The 22116-nt window shown below is 37.3% G+C and overlaps 1 protein-coding gene across 2 annotated transcripts in view; it reads left to right on the top strand.

The window, feature by feature from the left end:
• LARS2 (leucyl-tRNA synthetase 2, mitochondrial) overlaps positions 1-22116 on the top strand; it is a 134391-nt gene that overhangs the window by 8232 nt on the left and 104043 nt on the right. Inside the window, exons 1-2 of one of the 2 annotated variants that reach the window (XM_074195867.1) lie at positions 227-324; positions 17347-17436. Coding sequence is in view for 1 of the 2 variants with exons in the window: in XM_074195866.1 (XP_074051967.1) it covers positions 17347-17436 (90 nt within the window). In the remaining variant the exon portion in view is untranslated. Of the gene's footprint in view, positions 1-226; positions 325-17346; positions 17437-22116 lie in introns of those variants that run through there. The other variant, XM_074195866.1, reaches the window with a different exon arrangement.

Below are 22116 nucleotides of genomic sequence, written 5' to 3'. Positions count from 1 at the left end.
GTTAATTTGATGCTATTAGAGAACACATAATATGTTAGCCCCTTTTTAATGATCATCAATGTTTTGGAATCACACGTGGAGCCAGTTTCTCCTGGGAGCAGGTGATGAGCCTGCCTGGTCCTTGTGGAGTCTTGGAACATGCTTGGTAAGAATTCCATTGTCAGGAGTGGAGGCTGTGGTTACCATGGCAACAGGTGGCACATGACTCCATGAGTTTGACTCTGAATCTACTTGCAGTTCCGACTGAGGTTAAACAGCGTTTGTCTGTCAGACCAGGACAAGGAGAAAATTAACTTTTCTCCTGCTATTTCCTCTCTTTTTGGGGTGAGAACAGAAGACTAAAATACAAACAAAAGATAGAAAAATGTATATAAGTATAAATTATATCTATGCAGATTTTATATGTGTAAATTTATATTTACATTTGTAAAAATATATATTGTTATAAAAAGTAATGTTAAAGTGTGTGTGTGTGTGTGTGTGTGTGTGTGTGTGTGACTGTGATAAATACTCAAATTGTCGGTTTGGGGAGCCACTACTTTGCATCCATTAATAGAGATCATAGCTAATTCAAGTCTCAGAATAAGTCCCAGGAAAGTGTCTGAACCATATTGTGGTTAGGTGACTTGCCTAGGGTCATACAACTAGCAACAGCATTAGTGGGATTTGAATTCCAGTCTTCCTTATTTGAAACTCAACACTACTGAAGTATACTTTCTCTACTCTACACATATTCTCTTATTTAAATTAGGATCTTTGTAAAGGTAGCTTCCCTTTTGGTGATAATCCTTTCAACGACAAGTTTGATTCATGTTAGTGGATGGTATACCTTTTAAGACTAACCATCTCCAGGAAAAGCTCCTTATATAATTATGTCTGTACAGAGACATTCCTTCTGGAATGGTTCTGGACCATATAGCTATTTAGAAAATGCTAGTTAACTTAAGAAGCTTGTCTTAATTTCACTATTTGCTTTTAACCACCCTGAATATCATTAAAGGTATTCAAAAGAAAGTCCGATATCTTCTGAAAATACTGCCAGCATTTCAGAAACATCTGGAGCACAGCAACATTATTAGGTTGGCTTTCTAAGAGAGGATACATGAATTCCAGTATACTTACTTAAAACCCCAGACAATCACATAACCCAGCTCCTCCTACCACTTAGCTATTAGTTTTTCATTTTAAAACATTTTTTCTATTTCTTTTATGTTTTATCTCAACCATAACTGCCTATTTTCTCCAATATATTTAATATTGGAATGGCTCAGACAGCCCTGCTGGGTTGCCTGTGGTGAAAAGAAAGGAAGCTGTTTTTGCTGTCCCAAGGTGTGAACCAAACTCTATTAATGACCTCCCATGTTCCAGACACTGTGCTAAGCACTGAAAGGGATTTTAACTTGTTCTGCATGTCCCCAAAGGAAAAGCTAGGACCAATGGATGGAAGGGTACGAAGAAGCACATTTCGGATTGAGATTTTTTTTTTTTAAAGTACTTCCTAACCAAGTGAGATGGGCCACTTTGAAAGTTCCCACTCCCTGGGAGGATCATAGCACTTACTTCACAGTGTTGTGGTGGGGGTCCAAGGAGATGATAGCAATAGGTACTTAATAAATGAGTATCTCTCTATCTTGTCTTACTCTCTTTCTTCATCTGCAGATGTATTAGGCTGCCACAGAGCTGCATGTATGTGTTCAGTAGCCGTGGTCCCCTAAAATTCTAATTGGTCTTGTTTTTATCCAGAGAGGAAGCTCTTTTCGAGCAAAGGATCAATTCAGAGAGAGAAGGAACCAAGGAGGAGCTGTGTATTGCTGTTTGGTGGAATGTACCTCATGTCTGTTTTATAAGTTGGGAGTGGGAGTCCAAGGCATAGGTGAGAGAGTGGTTTCTGTGACTGTTGAGCTAGTCATGGAAGGGCCAGAAACAGAGAGAGAAGTGTTTACCTGCTTAAAGCAAGGTTTGAAAACTTTCACATCTCCCTCCCTCTGTCACCTTCCACTAAAGACCTAGTCACACTCTAGGCAGTTTCCTCCCTTGTGACCCACCCCCCCACCTCCATTGTAGGCACGATGCTTAATTAATTTAATCTAATTAATTTAATTAATCATCAATGCTTAATTAATTTCACCTTCCCAATGGGCTGATGGTAAAAAAGGCAGTGCCCCTGCAAGGGTGCCCACTAGAAATAGAATCAGATTTCTTGAACTATGTGAGAAATCCTTTTTAGAAAGATTGGCCCAGGCTTTCAATATCCTGTGACTGATGAGTGTCTTATTAATAGAGTATTGGCATGATTTGTCACCTCTCCAAACCTGTTTCTCCTTTCAGCAATTCTGGTTCAATTATACTTATAAAATCCTTTGCCTGCTGAAACTTGTACTTGAGCCACACTAGTATTGACAAGGAAAGGGATTCAATGGACCCCATCTCCATGCTCCAGCTTGAAAGCAATAATAGCAGGGTCAAGACCTGAAAGATGGGAGCCAAGATGCAAATGGGGAGTGTTGCAGGAGATTTGATGAGGGATAGATAAGGTTCGTCTGAGAGGGGGGGAAAGGAGGAAAGGGAAGGCATCCCAGTTAGGCCTTGAAACAAAGAAGGAGCATTTTCTTTTGATAGATAAATTGTATCAGCTCAGCAGATAAACAGCAACACCATAAGGCATATGTACTTCGTGGAATCAGGGAACCAAACATCAGAAAGTAGGGTCAGCTTGGACCTGGGAGCTCCAAGCTGGGTGAGGGGTCTTCCTTTAGCATGCCTCCTAGAACACAGATGCCAGCAGCTGGTCAACTCTCCACCCTCTATAACCTGCTGCCTCTCACCTACACTTTTGTAGTTTGCTGTTTTATGAAAAGAAAGGAAGTCCACATACTTTAGCTATAAGAAGGCAGCATCCAGGTCATAATAATTGAATGTTGTTCCCTGGTCCTCACTTTCAAAGTTTGGAATAAGTCTGTAAATTTTTCTTTTGAATTGACTTTCTTCATTGTTCATCAGTCTTCTCATATACTTCTCCCCATATTACTTTGAATTTTTCATATTTGCTATTCTTTACAACACAGTAACATTCCATTATATCAATTTGCTACAGTTTGTTCATTCCTAAATCATCAAGCACATAATTCGTTTCCAATTTTTTCCTGTTTCCAACAAATAAGATTGTTTTGAATATTTTGGTATAGATAGATCTTTTTTTTCCTGCCAATAAGCTTCTTCTTGTATAAACTTTTCTTCTATGATTCCATGTTACATTCCAAACTGTCGAATAATTCAGGAGCCATGAATTTTTGTTTTCCCACAGTTCTATTAACATTAAATTTTTCCAGTTTTTGCCACCTTTGACAACATTATGAGTATTGTATTTGCATTTTTTTGATAATTGGTTTTAAAACTTTTGGTTAAAACAGATGGTTGTTACTTTGTGTTTGTTCTTTTGAAACTGTCTACACACACATACACACACACACACACACACACACACACACACACACACACACACACAGACGCCCCTATTTTGGGCAATGGCTCTTATTCTAATACTATTTGTCAAATATGTAAGAAATGCTTAGTGAAAAATTTCCCAGTTCCCCTGTCTTTTCTTATTCTGAATGCTATGCTCATGTTTGTGCAAAACCTCTTTATTTTTATGTAATCAAACTAAGTTACTTTGCCTTTTATAACTCTCACTCTTGCATTGGTAGGTGAGAATCTTTTTTCCTTTCCAGGTATGAAAGAATTCTTTGATTGTGCATTCATTTGGAATTTATTGAAATTATGGCTTATGATTCCATTCTAAACCTATTTTCCACCATATTGCTACCCAATTTCCCCAATAGTTTTTGTTGGGTGATGAGTTGCTTCATCCTGTTCATGGATTTATTGAAACCTATGCTATTATATACCTGTTTGCTTCGTAGTCTTGCTTATTTAGTGCATTCCATTGATCTCCTTTTCCATTTTTATTTTGTCTCAGATAAGTTTGATAATTTTTGCTTATAATTTGAGATATGATAATACCATTTCCTCTTCTATAACAACAGCAAAACTATTTCTCATTATTTTTTAGTATTTTTCCCCTCTATATGAATTTTGCTATTATTTTGCTTAATTTTATCAAATATCCCATTGATTATTTTGTTGGTAAAATGTTAACTCTCTATATATTGATTTGGTTTTCTTCTCTTTTCTATAATCGCTTGGCCTACCTCTGGACAATCAGTTATTAAGGTTGTTATTTTTATGAAATTGCTTTGGTTTTAGTTAAATACCCGGTATTTAATGAATTTATTATTTTTAATGATTCTTCTCTATTTTCATGGATTTTTGTTAGTAATATGTAGAAGTATAGATTATTTTGACATTAATTCTTTTCCCTGCTATTTTATTAAAGATATTTATTTTTTCCTCATGTTGCATATATCCTTGCATTTCTGGAATAAATCCAGATTGGTCATTGTGAATAATGTTTTTGACAAATTGCCCTAGTCTCTTTTTGCCAGCATTTTATTTGAAAATTTTACATCAATATTCATTAGTGCTATTAGCTTCCAATTCTGTTTCTCTGCTTTATCTTTCCATAGTTTGGATATCAGTACAATATTTGTCATGGAAGAGTTTGGTAGCATGCCTTTTTCTCTGTTTTTGAAAATAGTCTATGTTATATGGGGATTATTTGTTCTTTAAATATTTGATTAAATTAACTTCTAAATCCATCGGGCCCTAAATAATTTTCCCCAAAATTCATTTATGAATGACTTTGGTTTTTTTGACTGAGCTTATATTGTTTAGATGATCACTTTCCTGTTTTATTAGTTTTACATTTTATACATTTGTAGATGGTTTTTATTTCAATTAAATTTTTAATCTTGTTAGCATATAATTAGGCATAATAGTTTCTGATAATTTTTCTATTTTTTTTCTATTTATTGTGGTATCTTCTCATTTTGGACTTAATCTAATTTTCCCCCTCTTATTTTAAAAAAATCAAATTAGCCAGCGGTTTATTAATCTTTTCAAGAACAACTGATTTATTCAGTTTTTTAAATGGCACTTATTTTTCCTTTAAACTTCAACCTTTGCCATGTTTGCTTATTTAAGGATCATTAATTTTTTAAATTTCTAAATGTTTTTAATCTGTATGATCAGTTTCTCAATTTTTTCTTTTTCTTTTTTGTTAGTTTAAGCATTCATGCATATAATTTTACCTTTAAGGATTACTTTAGCTATATACCATAGATTTTGCTATATTACCTGACATCCTTCTCTTTTACATAATTTTATTATTTCTATAATTTGTTCTTTGACTTTTTTAGGATATATTTTAAGTTTGTATCTTTAATTCATTTTTGTTAATTGTTTTTATTGTAATGAATTATAAATGAGCTTTTTAATCTTTCTGCCTCATAATTGTTATTCATGATTTCCATGCTGTAGAGCATAATCAGTTTTTGTAAAAGTCCTTTATGGGCTCCAAAATTGGGTACTTTTCCTTCTAGTTCTCTTCATAACTCATCTACCAAATCCAGTTGTTCCAGCATTTTATTAATCTTTAATTTCTTTTTTTATTTCTCTGATACATTTGTTGAGTTCTGAAATGAAAATGTTAAAGTCTCCTATTATCAATGGCTTATCAGCTGGGTGTTTTCCCATTTCAGATTTTCCCTACAAACTTAGTTACTTTGCTGTATGGTGGGTCTATAGTTAGCTTTTGCCTTGTGTTTTGGCTGGCATACAGGACTATCAGTAAGGAAACTTTTCTTCAATGAAGATTGGCACCTACTCTACAACCTGTAGTCACAGAGAATTGCCTAGGTCATACAGCTAGCATATGCCAAAGGTGAGACTGGAAGACCAGAAAGATCTTCCTGACTCTGAGGACTGTTTGATCTCCATTTTTGTTACTCTTTAGTCATTTAGCTGTGTCTAATGCTTCGTCATCCCATATGGGGTTTTCTCATCAAAGATATTAGAATGGTTTGCTATTTCCTTTTCCCGCTCATTTTACAGACAAGGCAAACAGGTTCAGTCACTTGTCCAGGGTCACACAGCTAGCAGGTGTCAAAGTTGAGATGTGAACTCAGATCCTCCTGATTCTAGTGGCACTTTATTTACTGTGCCACTGAAGTGTCCCTCTATCTTCACCACACCAAAAGTATTTAATATTAAAGCACTATCAATAATATTTATGTTGTTACATAGTCCTTGGTACCTTTAAACATGTAGTTTTCCTTTTTGTCTCTTTTGGTACTATTTTTCCTTCTCCTTCTAATCAAAATTAATATTGCTTGTCCTATCTTTGGGGCTTCAGCTGAAGTAACATAAGGATTAATACAACTACTTACTGTAATTCATTATGTGACTATCTTAAGTGTATTTCCTACTGAGAGTATACCATTGGATTCTTTAGCTTCTTTCATTTTTCTTACTTTGTTTCAGTATGGTCTTCTTGTGGTTTGGTTTTCTTCTTCCAGGGGTGTCACACTTTCTTTTCTTTTTTCATACTTTCTTTTATCCTATAATATTTTTCATTTTATTGGGATTTTTTGGTTGTCAAAACTTTGTTTTATTATATTTATTTGGTGTTTTGTTATTATTTTGAAATAATAAAAGTGCAGGGGAGTTAATCAGGACAACTCAATCATTCATCCAACTTAACAACTTAGAAGATAGGAAACTAAGAGACAAAGGGGGGGAGTCATAGGAGTGGGGAAGGGAGTATGGTGTGAGCAAAGGGAGCAGGAGGGAGTCAGGGGGAGAAGCAGAGAATAATATTGTTAGCTAAGATATAAGCCCTGTGTTATGAGAAAAGGCAAAAGAGGTCAGTTGGAAGCAGATATAAAGTCTTTGAATGCAGCATCAGGAGTTTATTCTTTGTTCAGATAGAAGACTCTAAAGTAGAGGAACAATGATTTGATCTGCACCTTAGGAAAGCCATCCTGGCAGTGATGTGAAGGATGACTTGGAGAGGCGATTATCTGCAGGTAGAGAGAGACTGACTGGGAGACTGTGACAGCAGCCCACTGAGAAAGGATAAGGTCTTTAAAAGTAGCTGGAGGGGGAAATGAGGGAAAAGTATGACATGAGAGAGGGTAAAGGTAGAATTGATGGACTATAGTGGCTCAGTTGGCTGGACAAAGCATACAGGACAGAGAGAAGTCAAAGATGATACAAGGTTTCAGCCTAGGTGATTGATATGACTGAACTGAAGGAATGAGAGGAACTTAGAGTTGGAAGATTGGTTATTTTGATCTTGACAAAGGAGAGATGAGTCGTTTAGGACACGTTGAGTTTTGTGATACTGGTGAAACTTCTAGGTAAACATATCCATCAGGGAATTAGAAATACTGGTGTAACCTTAGTGGGGAGCTGGAGCGGGAGATAAAAAATTCTGGAGATATCTGCTAGCTGTGATAAATTCAGCTACCAGAGCAGGTAAGAATGCCCAGAAAGAGTATAAATACTAAGAAAAAAAGATTGATAAGAAAATTTTGAGGGACTTCTGTGTTTATGGGGGGAGATGGAGGAGATGGCTACAAAGGCATTATAGGAGCTGGACAGGACCTCAGAGGCCATCTCTGCCGCCCTGTCATTTTATAGGTGAGGAAATGGAAACCCAAAGACATGAAGCAATTTGCCCAAGGTCACACAGGTTCAAAGTTTCAAGTGGAATTGGATCCCAGGTTCTATGACTCCAGAGTTAATGTTCTTCCCACAGAGAAAATCACAAAACTATGAAAGTATAGCATCAGGAAAGCCAGGGGGGAAAAGGTATGTCAAGGAAAAAGAGGGTGCTCAGCAGTGTCAGAAAGTCCAAAAAAATCAAAGAACTTGAGAACAAGAAAAACAAAAGGACCCCCAGATTTAGGCATATAGCAGCCATTAGCCTCTAGAGAGGACTGCTACAGCAAACAAGGATAGGAATAGAAGCCAGAGTGCATTGAGTTAAAGAATGAGCAAGTCATGAAGAAGGGGCATCATGTAGTATAGCCTTCTCTTTCTACAAGTTTGTCCTTACAAAGGGAGGAAGAAAGAAGGCTGTAGTCTGAAGAAATAACAACATTAAGGAATGGCTTTTATTTCTAAGGATGGACATATCTGAATGTGTTTACAGGTCGTATAAAAGTAGAAAAGATGAAAGACATAAAGATGTTTTGTAATATGGCTATTTGTGACTATCCATCCCTGGCCTTTAGGCCTTCCTGATTTTAGATCCTCTTTGAAGCCCATTTGAAGGGATTTTGCCAAATTGCCAAAGCTTTCTTTGTTTATTATTTTATTATTTTTTAAATTTCCCTCCCATTGGTTTTTCTCCCATATACATTATTCCTCCCACTCCTTAGATAACTTCTATTCCACAATCTCAGGGTCACTCTTTTTAAGAATAAATTTTACTGATGCATTTTTTTTTACATAGCCCAAATTTTCCCTTCCTTTCTCCCAAGAACTATGTCTTATAGATTTTTTTTTCAAGAAAGAACAAAAGAGAAGGGAAAAAAGTCAGTAAGCTCACTCTTAGTTAATCTAGAAACTTTCTGATGCCCTGAATTGGGGAAGAGAGGACAGATTATTTTAACTCCATCACTAACTCCAAAGAAGAAATCTGGAGATGCAAAATGGATAAAGACAGGGTTGCATCCCCTCCAAAATGGAATGCAGAAGCTCTGAGACATCTGTGTCTCTTGGTTAAGCCAAATAATAACTAAGAGAATATCTAGCCAGTTGACTCTGGAACAGGAGGAAAGAAAGGTGGCAGAACCATGACAAAGATGGACTTTGAGTGGACTTTGATGGACTTCAGAGTTGGCTGAAAAGAACTGTGGAACACCTTTCATGGACTGATACTGCATGTTTCCCTGGACTCCCTAGGAATAAACCTTTTAAAATATCTAGAAGGATGGCATACCATTTTCAGAGAGCCTGGATTCTGTTACGACAGTTAAGGGGTGAGGATCACCTAAGAACCAGGAAGGGACACCAGCAAACACATTAGAGGCCCCTCTCTGGAACAAGAAAATACCTCCTAGCTGGAGATGTTCAAGGCAAGTCTGTGACATCACATGCCCCTGGAGTAATCCCTTGTAATAAATGTATTTTATTTAATTTGGTTTGTCATAGATTTAGGAGATGTAGTCTTTGTTTTCTCCTCTTCTCATATTTCCCTCTCAATTCCTTCTTGCAGAATTTACTCAGATGAGTTGATCTGTTTCTCATGTAAAACAATTTTTTCCCAACCTTCCATTCTTCAATCAATCAGTTGGGGGGAGGGGAGAGGGGAGGAGATCTGCTGCCTGTAGAGGTGCATGTTCTGAGCACCGCTCTGATTATTTTTATCAAATATTTTTTTAGTCTTTGGATCCTTTTTGTCTTCTTAGAGATGACCCTACATTATTTAGACAACCTTAAAGATGAATATCATGAAAGCATACTTCTTATGGCTCTGGTCTGGTTTATTCCAAACTTTTATAAATAAGGTGCCCAATGCACATTTCCTTCCAGAAGAAAAATAATTACAGTAAATGAATGTGACTTGGGTAGTTGAAATGCCAGAGTCTATCCAAATTAGACAGATGATAGACTGAAGCCCAAACATCTCATTGGTGTCTTAATGGACAGTTTCTTTTTCCCAACTGTCTAGTTAGAGAAATTGTCAGCATTGTTAGACTGTCTTGATGGAGATCTTGTCAACTGGCAAAGACCCACTGTGGATAAATTAAGAAACATGTCTCTTGTCTGGTAACATGTTGTTCATAAAATTTAGTACAGTATGCAAAAGGGAATAGTTTTCACATGGCCATAAGAATGACAGATTTTAAGATATATTACATGGGAAATCATCTTAAAGGATAATCTACAGAGTTTTCTGTGCTGCAAAATGGAAAGTTTGTGGAATAGTGAAGGAAATGTGAGCCAACTTTAAAGTAGAAAATATAATTTTTATCTTTTATTAATGCTTCTTTCTTAAATTGATTCCATAATTACAGAGAGTGTGACATTCAAATTACTTTCAGCTTTATCCAAAGTCTGAAGTTTAAAAAAAAAATAAACCTTCAACTGTATGTGGTGTGTGTGTGTGTGTGTGTGTGTGTGTGTGTTTTAGGACACATATAATAACTCATATTTGTGATGATTTTGTAGCTGAATATTTTAGTATAAAGTTACTCTTTTTTTTAGTTTTTGTTTCTGTTTTTTTTTTTTTAGTTTTTTCAAGGCAGTGGGGTTAAGTGGCTTGCCCAAGGCCACACGACTAGGTGTCTGAGGCCAGATTTGAGCTCAGGTACTCCTGACTCCAAGGCCAGTACTTTTTTATTTCTTTATCTTTTTTTTTTGTTTTTTTTAATTAAAGATATTATTTTAGTTTTACAATTTTCTCCCAATCTTGCTTCCCTCCCCCCACCCCCACCCCACAGATAGCACTCCATCAGTCTTTACTTTGTTTCCATGTTATGCCTTGATCCAAATTGGGTGTGATGAGAGAGAAATCATATCCTTAAAGAGAACAGAATTTTCAGAGGTAACCAGATCAGACAATAAGATATCTGGTTTTTTTTCCAAATTAAAGGGAAGAGTCCTTGTACTTTGTTCAAACTCCACAGCTCCTTATCTGGATACAGATGGCACTCTCCTTTGCAGACAGCCCAAAATTGTTCCTGATTATTGCACTGATGGAATGAGCAAGTCCTTCAAGGTAGAACATCACTCCCATGTTGCTGTTAGGGTGTACAGTGTTTTTCTGGTTCTGCTCATCTCACTCAGCATCAGTTCATGCAAATCCCTCCAGGTTTCCCTGAAATCCCGTCCCTCCTGGTTTCTAATAGAACAATAGTGTTCCATGACATACATATACCACAGTTTGCTAAGCCATTCCCCAATTGAAGGACATTTACTTGATTTCCAATTCTTTGCCACCACAAAGAGGGCTGCTATAAATATTTTTGTACAAGTAATGTTTTTACCCTTTTTCCTCATCTCTTCAGGGTATAGACCCAGTAGTGGTATTACTGGGTCAAAGGGTATGCTCATTTTTGTTGCCCTTTGGGCATAGTTCCAAATAGTTCTCCAGAAGGGTTGGATGAGTTCACAGCTCCACCAACAGTGTAATAGTGTCCCAGATTTCCCACAGCCCTTCCAACAATGATCATTATCCTTCCTGGTCATACTGGCCAATCTGAGAGGTATGAGGTGGTACCTCAGAGAAGTTTTAATTTGCATTTCTCTAATTAATGATTTAGAGCATTTTTTTCATATGGCTATGGATTGCTTTGATCTCCTCATCTGTAAATTGCCTTTGCATATCCTTTGACCATTTGTCAATTGGGGAATGGCTTTTTGTTTTAAAAATATGACTCAGTTCTCTGTATATTTTAGAAATGAGTCCTTTGTCAAAATCATTAATTGTAAAGATTGTTTCCCAATTTACTACTTTTCTTTTGATCTTGATTACATTGGTTTTATCTGTGCAAAAGCTTTTTAATTTAATGTAATCGAAATCATCTAATTGGTTTTTAGTGATGTTCTCCAACTCTTCCTTAGTCATAAACTGTTCCCCTTTCCATAGATCTGACAGGTAGACTAGTCCTTGATCTTCTAATTTGCTTATAGTATTGTTTTTTTATGTCTATGTCCTGTAACCATTTGGATCTTATCTTGGTAAAGGGTGTGAGGTGTTGGTCTAATCTAAATTTCTTCCATACTAACTTCCAATTATCCCAGAAGTTTTTATCAAAGAGGGAGTTTTTATCCCAGTGGCTGGACTCTTTGGGTTTATCAAACAGCAGATTACTATATTCCTCTCCTGCTTTTACACCTAGTTTATTCCACTGGTCCACCACTCTATTTCTTAGCCAATACAAACAGTTTTGATGATTGATGCTTTGTAATATAATTTTAGATCCGGTAGTGCTAAGCCACCTTCATTTGCATTTTTTTTCATTAAGCTCCTGGCAATTCTTGACTTTTTATTTCTCCATATGAATTTACTTACAGTTTTTTCTAACTCATTAAAGTAATTTTTTGGAATTTTGATTGGTAGGGCACTAAACAGATAGTTTAGTTTTGGTAGAATTGTCATTTTTATTATATTAGCTCTCCCTATCCATGAGCAGTTGATATTTGCCCTCTGTGCTATCTTCCCTCTGTTTGTATTTTTCCCCCTTCCCCCCCTTTTATCCATATTCCCCAGCATTTTGTTTCTGAATACCACCCCTTCAGTGTGTTTGCCCTCCTGTATCACACCCTCCCCTTTCTTTCCCCTTTCCCTTTTTCCCTTTTCCCTTCCCTTCCTTTTGTTATTTCCCCTTATTTCCCCCACTCCCCTTCCCTTTCTCCGGCCCCCCCTCTCCCCTTTTCCCCTTTTAATACTTGAAAAGTTAGATGTTTTATAAGTTAACTGAGTATGTGTAGGTTGACTTTAAGCCAAGTCTGATGAGAAAAAGATTCAGGTGTTTCTCCTCTGCTCCCTTCTTCCCCTCTATTACCATAGGTTTTTTTGTACCTCTTAGTGTAATGAGATTTGTCCCATTCAATCCCCTCCCTCCTTCTTCCCGTCTCTTTCCTGTCCCCCTTTTTAGGGAGGTAGTGTATTTTTTTAGATCATTCTATCTAGGTCATAGAAAATTCTGAGTGTCTGTCCCTTCTAGTTCAGTATATTCTATTGGATAGAGTCAAAATTCCTGAGAGTAAGCGTCTTTCTCCCAAGTGGGGTTAAAGCCAGTTACATCCCATTAGATAGCAGTCTCATGTATAGGTCATGGATGTCCATCATTTCTGGTTAGGTGTATTCTCTCTGTTAGAGTTACATTTCTCAGGATTTATGAGAGTCTCTTCCCCACCCCCACCCCCATGCTGGAATATAGCTAGTTTCAACTTACTGGATTGCATTTTTTTTCCTTTTACCACCCCCTTTTTTTTTTACCTTTTCATGTGTCTCTTGAACCTCCTGTTTGATAACCAAATTTTCTTTTCAGCTCTTGTCTTTTCATCAGAAATTTTTGGAACTCTTCCATTTCGTTAAATGTCCATCTTTTTCCCTGGAAGAGAAGGCTCAGCTTTGCAGGAAAGTAGATTCTTGTCTGCATTCCAAGCTCCCATGCTCTTCGAAATATCTTGTTCCAGGCCCTTCAATCCCTTAAAGTTGATGCAGCCAGGTCCTGCGTGATCCTTACTGTGGCTCCTTGATATTTAAATTGCTTCTTTCTGGCTGCTTGCAGGATTTTCTCTTTTATCTGATAGTTCTGCAGTTTGGCCACAACATTCCTTGGTGTTTTCATTTTAGGATCTTTTTCTGTTGGGGATCGATGTACTCTTTCAATAACTACTTTGCCCTCTGATTCCATGACATCAGGGCAGTTTTCCATCACTAGATCCTGTAATATTAAGTCCAGGCTTTTTTTCTCTTCAATGTTTTCAGGGAGTCCTATAATTTTCAGGTTGCCCCTCCTCGATCTATTCTCGAGGTCAGTAGTTTTGTTGATGAGGTATTTTACATTTGCTTCTATTTTTTCTATTTTTTGATTTTGTTTAACTGACTCCTGCTGTCTCATGGAGTCATTAGTTTCTGTAGACTCTGTTCTTTTGGGGGGGGGGAGTTTTCTTCATTAACCTTTTGCAACTCCTTTTCCAATTGGTCAATTCTACTTTTGAAAGAGCTTTCCATTTGACCAATTGAGGTTTTGAGAGAATTGATTTCTTTTTGCATTTACTCATTTGAGGATCTGAGAGATTTATTCTCCTTTTGTGTTTGTCCAGTTGTACTTTCTAAGGTTTTTTTTTTCTTGTTGCAAGGTATTAATTGTCTCTCCCAAATTTTTAAGCTCCTTATTTCTTCAAGGAAGTCTTTCTGTGCTGGAGACCAAATTGTATTCTCAGATGTTCCAGGTCTCTCCGGGTTGGGGTCTTTCCCTTCCAGGAATTTTTCTATGGATCCACCTTTCCAAAATGAGGATCTTTCATTGTTCTTTTGAAACTGCTTGACAACTCACTTTGAAAACAGATTGGTAAGAGGACTTGAATATAAGAAACCTGAGCAATCACCAGGATCTGGAAGGATGGTAGTTATATAACAAATAATTGTTGACATTCCTTTGAAGCATAAAATAAAGACAACTACTTGATAGTTTGTTAGAAATTTGCACTAAACTAAGGGATGTCCTTTGTAATTCATGAATAGCTTCTGCTAAAAGAATTTATTTCCCTTACTTTTACAGATAACTAAGGGTAGCACTGAAGTGGATGGTCTAAGCATTCAATGGCATTTCAGATTTCCCTTTTTTATTTCAGGGCAGCCATAGTGGTCACTTAGTGTATCAGTTCTCATACTGACAGTTATGTTTCTTGTAATCCAGCAATGATACAAATATATTCTTTTTCCAATTCCCCATCACAGCCTACGGAGTAGTGCTGTAGAAGGAAATCTTGAACTATAACCAAGGGAGAAAAATTCAGATAAATACAGAAGGTTAAAAAAAAATCAGTAAGAATCCCTAAGGCAACTTTCTATTCTCATATCTAATGCAGTGCTTTGTGACTTATTTCCAGAACTCCACCAAAGCCTCTCAAAATTCATTTAGAGAAAGGGGGGGGGTGGGGAGTAGAAAAATAAGATCATTACCACATGTCTCCTTTTAATCAATTCCAATAAGGAGCAAATGACAAAAATACATGTAATATAGGCTCATTTTAAAAGTAAAAATAACAGAAGGTACATGTCTTTTCCCCCTTTGCCTCTCCCAGAGCTGCATTGTTTTAACCTAAGGCAAACGACTCAAACTATGACATTGCTGATGTAGGTGGGAGTTGATGCCTTGTCTTTGGAAACAGTGATACACAGTATTTTGCTAACCTTCCTTACCATATTTATTTTTCAAGACACAGGCTTGTTCCATGAATGAATTGACAAATGTATTGACAAATGTATTTTTTGGAGGGGTTGTGCGAAAGGGGGGGAGTGAGAAGGTACTTTTGATGGACAGGCTAAATTTTATAGAATTGTAATGGTATGTAAGGGATGACTGACTGATTTTATCTATTCACTGATCTGGGAACAGATTCTCTGGAGATGTTTGTTCTTTTGGAGCTAGATTTTTGAAAAATGTCATTTTGATTTCTAATGAGAGTTTTCCAAGAAGAGTAACATCTGTGCTTCTTTTGGGCAAGATCTCCCAGGCAGTGACTGAGAAACATCTCAGCACTCTGAGTAGACTGGCTTTCTCTAGCCTCAAGAACTTCCTGAGGCAGCTGCTTCAGTGATGCTTAGTTACCCCCATTTTTCCCATTCCACACTCTTCCTCTGCCTGAATCTGATCTCTATTTCTATGTTGAACACTTTGTTTAAAAACACCAACTCCAAAATAGGAAAACAGTATTTTGAAAAATTGACGTATTCTAAGTCTTTTCCATCTTCGCGTCTGACCCCTTATCTCTCTCTCTTTTTTTATGCCTTGGATTACCCTGACACATATTCTGTAGAGTAATCCCTGGGGCAGATGAGGTGAGCACCTCAAACACCTCTTACTTTTGTACAATTAGTCAATCCCCAGGACTCCACTGAATCATGCATGGACTATCAGACATGACTAGTGACTTGCCATTTTGCCCTCCTGCTGCCATTCCGTTATGTCCATTTCTATTAGCTTTCACAGGGGCCTGCCTATTGAAAATGAGCCTGTGAACTTTCTAAGGAAGGCCTGTGCTGTTTATCATCTTTGTATTTCCAATGATTCTTGGATAATCATGCAAAGACAATGTTGGATAGTGGAAAGAATGCTGACAATGGAGTCAGAATTCCTGGGTTGGACAAGCTCAGGTTTTGCCAGTATTGACTGTGCAACTTCAAACAAGTCACTTATTCTTTCTGAGTCTGCTTCCTTTTCTGTTGAGGTTGAGGTAAGCTGTAGTTGCCTGTTTACACTTTTTTGATCCTCATCAAGTAGCTTTTACCCTTAAGCTTCTCCTTTGGTCCCTCTTCACCCTAAAGAAAGTCAAATAGATAAAGGAACCCACCAAAGTGCCCAAGAACGGGCAGAAGAAAGGTCTAGGACTGGCTTCAAAGCACTTCTTTTCATTTGTATAAACTAAGCATTTTTTCATTTTTATTTCTAGTTCCTTCCATTTAAAAACACTATATTTTAATGGATTTGTGATCTCTGTGATGTGAGGACGCCTTCAACTTTTCTCATCCTTTGCAATACTTTCAAAGGATCTATCCAAGGTGCTGAAAACCTTTTCCCCAGGTCTTTGAACAGACCCACATTCCAGGACAGTGCTTTATTCAAGCTGCCCATTTGTTATTTCTTACCAACCCTCTTTCTTTGCCAATCATATATCTCCTGGATGAAATCCTTTATGTAAATTGGTTGTGCTCCATTGGAAAAAGGATGAAGACTACAATGCTCATCCTGGGATGTTTGCATTGTCCTTTGGGTCATCCCAGAGTTAGCAGTTATTTTAATTTTAACAAAATTCCACCAGGACAACATAATTTGGATAGCCTCTTGAGTTCAGTGCCACATAAAAGATTTCACTTGAAGTGTCAATATTGTTTTTTTAAGCTCAGAAAGATTAGGGAAGTAAGAGGTCATGTCTTTTGAAATCTTGTTGCTTTTGTATCTATCTCCCACAAATTTTGACTTAGGTTACTTTTTCTAATAATTTATTTTAAAAGGCTAAGCTTAAAAATAATGTTTTCAGAAGAAAAGGTTTGAAAATTATGTGAATACTTAATTTAGAATTGGAAACATGATTTGCTCCATGGTCCATTATTTTTTCCATTACATTTAATAATGTTTTTGAGCACCTATTAGTAAGAGTGGAAGACAGCCAGACAAACATAATGGTAGATAATGAGTCTAAAGGAGCTATTAGGACCCAGTTAGTTAATACAAATATAATGCCTGTTTTCAAAATAAGAATAATACTAAAAGAAATACATTTCCTCCTACTTTTGCTGCTGGTTTCATATATTATTGCCTTGTAAATGAGCATGCCCCCACACTCTGATGATGCTCCAAATTGAGCTAGTGAAAATGGTCAAATTAAATTTTCCATCCTATGATTCAGAGGGATTCATGTTTGTTCTATTACTTGCTAATTGCTTTTAAAAATTAGCATGTAATTGTCTTTGTGTTCATCCTTATGGAATATATTCTGGGAAAACAGAGGTGGCAGTTGGAAAGTAGCATCTTCTCAGGATAAAATTGGCTTGGATGTAGGTTGAACTAGTGAAAATTTCATAGGTTGATCAACTTTAGTGTGGGCTGATTGATTTTTAAAAAACTAATTGCAAGGCTGATGTATCATCATGAAAAAATGTTTGCAATAGACTATACTCTTTTCTTTTTCCCTTTTCAGGAAATAACTACTTGTTTGCCAGATTATTACAAGTGGACTCAGTACTTCTTTATTAAATTATATGAAGCTGGACTGGTCTATCAAAAAGAGGTGAGTTCAAATTATTTGTATAATTGTCAAAGCCTAGGCTTCATTTGGTACATACTCTTGCACTTTGAATATGTTCTATCTTCTTAGAATACAGCATTTCTAAATGGGAAAAAGACATTTGTTCAGATAGCAGCCATGAAAACCAGCCTAGATGCCCAGGTCCTTTCTAGCTCTTTTACTCTCTTAGACTTGGAATATAACTAAAAGGATGTGCCTAAAAGATGTTTAGATTTAATACACTCTATCACTCTTTTCTAAACTGTATCCCTATCACACTCACTCCTGTCATATTGGGAGCTGCTTTAATCATATTAGCTAGGTTTTTCTCGTTATTACCTATGTGAGATAGCTTCAGTGAAGTATTGCCTAGCCTAAAGGGGATGAGTAATGTAAGAGTAAAGATAGCTTCTGGAGAGATCAGACCTGGATGAGGTGGGGATGTGAGGAAGGTGGACAGTGGGAGAGCACTGGTCAGTCACAGTGGGCTAAGGGATTCTAAGATGGCTTCACACAGGAGATGGTTAAGGAGCTGAGCCTTGAAGGATGAGTAGAAATCAACCAGACAGAATGAAGAGGAAAGGAATTTGGCAGCTATCAGGGCAGTTCTGAGACCATTTATTGTATGTGGATCTTGTTCCCTCTCCTCCACCCCCAAACTACAAAACATGAATTTTTCTAACATGAAATGCTTATTTCTTCCCTGCTGATCTTATTTGGAAAAGACCAACCTTGGTCATATAGCTGAGGGAGGGTATGAGATGTCCCAAGAGGGAGGTGGTGGGGACAGGGTGGCAGCTGCAGTAACATTTAGAGTAGGAAAGAAAGTTCAGAAACCAAAGATAGATCTCCAAGCTCTGGTAGATTTCAGAGACACAATCATTTTGCCCCCTCAGCTGTCAGCTCGGTTGTGTTTGGTGTACTAAGTTGTTTTTCTTAGTCACCAGTAGGATGTTGTGATCTTGAGAAAAGGCCCCAGGTGAGCCTCAGATATATTCATTTAGTGCATTATCATGTGACAAGTTTAAATGAAAAAGCTATTTAACCACATATTAAATTTTATTGATGAGATTAGCTTTGAGATGGAATTCCTATTTTCTTGGTTAATTTTTTTAAAAGCTGCTTGTTTTAAAAAAAAGGGATTAATGGTATTATTAGTGCTGGGGTGAATGTTCATAACATGGGTATTATTCACGTTTGACAGAAATATACAGACACCTGGACTTTTCTTCCAACAGAAGTAGCCAAAGGAGTACTTATTCAATCCTGCTAGAATCTGCACATGAAAGTTGGTATTTAGAAAGACAGTGTGAAAAGAAGGCAGTGTTAATCATAGCTGTTATAGCAGTATCTTTGCTTCTTGAGAGGCATTTCTCTAAGATGTAAATTTCCTTGAGAGAAAATTATCCCCTGGCTTAATTAAACAAACAAAAAAGTTTTTAACAAGAACATTGTCCATGCTGACAGATTAATAATGTTTTCTCTTACATTTAAAGCTATCAGCAATAGGTAGTGTTAGAGCAGGGGTACTTAACTTTTTTTATGCCAGAGACATCTTTGACAGTGTGAAGCCTACTTAGTACCCCTTCTCCAAAAAAATGTTTTTAAATGTACATAAAACAAAATACATAGGCTTACAAAGGAGACTGATTATCTTGAAATGTGGTTCATGGACCCCAGGTTAAGAATCTGGGTCTTAGAAAAAGTAATTTTTTAAGTATTTCACCACCTTGAATAGACTGAGACTGTAGGAAAGTCACACCATATGGAAGCTTATTTTCAGTTTTCTGCCACATCTGCTATAATGATCATTAATTAATAATAATAACAGCAACAACAGTTAACATTTACATGTCCCAGACTCTGAGCTAAGTGTTTTACAACTTTTTTCTCATTTGATCTTCACAACATCCCTGTGAGGTAGGTAGTTATTCCCATTTTATAGATGAAGAAACTTGTTTCCCCCCCATATTCCCTCCCCACCACTTCTCTCTCTCATACACAAAAACACACACACACATACACACATGCCCAAAGTACTCAGATCCCATATTTGTCACATCCTGACATTTCACAAAGAAACCAGAAGTCTACCTTTGTTCAAAGCAGTTTTAATCTGCCTCTCTGCTTCCACCTGATGATCATGAATATAATTGCAGCACCATAATCCATAGTAGGATTAAGCATTTACCTGATCCTTGGATTTCCATCTATCTGCTTATTAGTCCATTTGAAATTTAGTGAGGCTGCCTCAATAGATGAATTGTGTTCAGAATGAGGGAAGACTCTAGTTCCTCTACTTTAGTCAGATGACATTAGGTCCAAGTCACATTTTAAGAAAGATGTTTAATTCATTAAACATGATGATGATGATGTTTGTCCTTCATTTTTGAAGAAGACCATGACATCAAGGGAGTGATGCTATGACAAGCCCATGAAGTGGATTTGAGTGAAGGAGGGGCCTGTGCTAAGTTACTAACCCCACTTTCTCCTCTGGAGCCATCAGGATCTAGATATGAATCAGGACAACTAGAAATGGCCCTGGATGCGAGGCAGTCAAGGTTAAGTGACTTGCCCAAGGTCACACAGCTAGTAAGTGACAAGTGTCTGAGGCTGGATTCAAACTCCTGTCCTCCTGACTCTAAGGCCAGTACTCTATCCACTGTGCCATCTACTGGCCCATTTAGTAAATATGATATGTCATACAAAAGGCTAAGGCTCTATACAGAGAGAAAGACAAAATGGACCTTGTCCTCAAAGAGCTTACATTTCACTCAGGATATGACACATCCATTGAAAATTAAATACAAAATTTATATAAAGGGGATTGTACTAGTTGGGATAGATTCCCTTGCAGGTTGGGAAGGAATTTGAGCTAATTTTTGAAGAAAATTAGGAATTCTTTGAGACAGATAGGAATGGAGTGCATGCTAGACTTGGAGGACAAAGATAATGTAAGAGTACAAAGATAGGAAATAGACACTTATGTACAGGAATACCTTTGAACCAGAAAATTAGAGTTGTAAAAAAAGAGTGATATGCAATCAGCCTGGAAAGATAGTCTAGAGTAGGATTTTGAAGCTATCTAAAGGCCAAACAGAGTAGTTTGTGTTTTGAGGCAAGAATGCCATTTATATTTCTTGAGCAGAGGACTGGCATAGATAGGGCCTTCAGGAATATACATTTTATAACTGTCTGGAAGATGCATTGGAAAGGAAGATATTTGGAGGTCATTGCAACGTTCTGGGTAAGAAGTGATGCTAGCTTGAATTAGACAGGTAGCCACAGCAGTTAAGAAAAGGGATCAAATGTGAAATAAATGATGATGATGATAGAATTGACAAGACTTGCCAACTGGTTCAGTGTGAGTTGAAGGAGAGGAAAGAATTAAGAATGCTACTTAGAATATAAACTTGGGTGATGGGAAGGATAGTGATGCCCTCAATAAAAACAGGACAGTTGGGAGGAGAATAGAATTGGGGAACAGAAAGATGACTAGATGATGTCTTTGGTTGCTTATAGAATCTACAATTGGAGATTGACAGTTGGTGATATGGGGCCAAAGTCCAAGAGATAACTTGCAGCTAAATATATAGATTTAGGATTCATCTACAGAGATGAACAGATTGAGAGACTTAGCCTAAAATTCTGAAAAATCTGTTGAACTAGCATTGCTCTTTTTCTTTTCTTTTTTTTATTGTTTTTTATTTAATATTTATTCTCATTTTGTACAATTAATGTTATTTTTACATTAGTAAAATATTCTTGTTTAAGAGTAAATGAAATACCCCCTCCCCCCTATAAATATAGACTTGCTTCGGCGATAAAGTAAAGGGGAGAGAAAAAAAATTAAAATAAAAAAAAAAATAGTAATAATTGTAGGTATGGCCAGGTGGCGCAATGGACAGAGCACCAGCCCTGGAGCCACGAGCACCCAAGCCCACATCCGGCCCCGTAGACCCAACAATCACCCAACTGTGTGATATGCAAGCCACCCGAACCCCACTGCCCTGAAAAAACAAAACAAAAAGAAAAAAAAAGACCCAAAATAAAATAAAATAGTAATAATAGTAGGGGTGGCTGGGTGGTGAGCAGAGCATTGGCCCTTGAGCCAGGAATACCCGGGTCCAAATCCGTCCTCAGACACCCAAGGATCCCCCTGCTGTGCAGCCCCAGGCAGGCCACCCAGCCCCATTTGCCCTGCACCCCCAAAAAAATAATAATAATAAAAAATATGCTTGAGTCTTTGTTCCGACACCAACAACTCTGTCATGGGTGGATCACATTCTTTAAGATAAGTCCATGACAAAAGTTACTTCCATATTTTTCCACCGTTGCCATTGCTGATCACAACTCCCTCCTTTGGTATTTCTCCACTACCATGTACTATATTTTCTCTCTCCTTTCACTCTGACTCTGCTGTAGGGTAGCTGAGTGGCGCAGCAGACAGATCCCTGGTCCTGTGGCCAAGAGGCCCTGAGCCCCCATACCACCCCTTAGGCCCAGAATCCACCTGGCCCTATGGTCCTGGGCAGGCCATCCAATCCCAGCCCTTTGCAAGAAGTAAAAAAGAAAATGTGTTATATCTGACCACTCTGCCCCCATGGTCCATCCTCTCCTCCTTTATTCACATCCCCCATCCCCCCCTCCTTCTTACTCCAGATGTCTATACCCCATTGAGTA

This window comes from Macrotis lagotis, chromosome 7, assembly GCF_037893015.1.
Source record: "Macrotis lagotis isolate mMagLag1 chromosome 7, bilby.v1.9.chrom.fasta, whole genome shotgun sequence".
NCBI classification, from domain to species: domain Eukaryota; kingdom Metazoa; phylum Chordata; class Mammalia; order Peramelemorphia; family Peramelidae; genus Macrotis; species Macrotis lagotis.
This window is presented reverse-complemented; position numbering and strand designations above follow the sequence as displayed.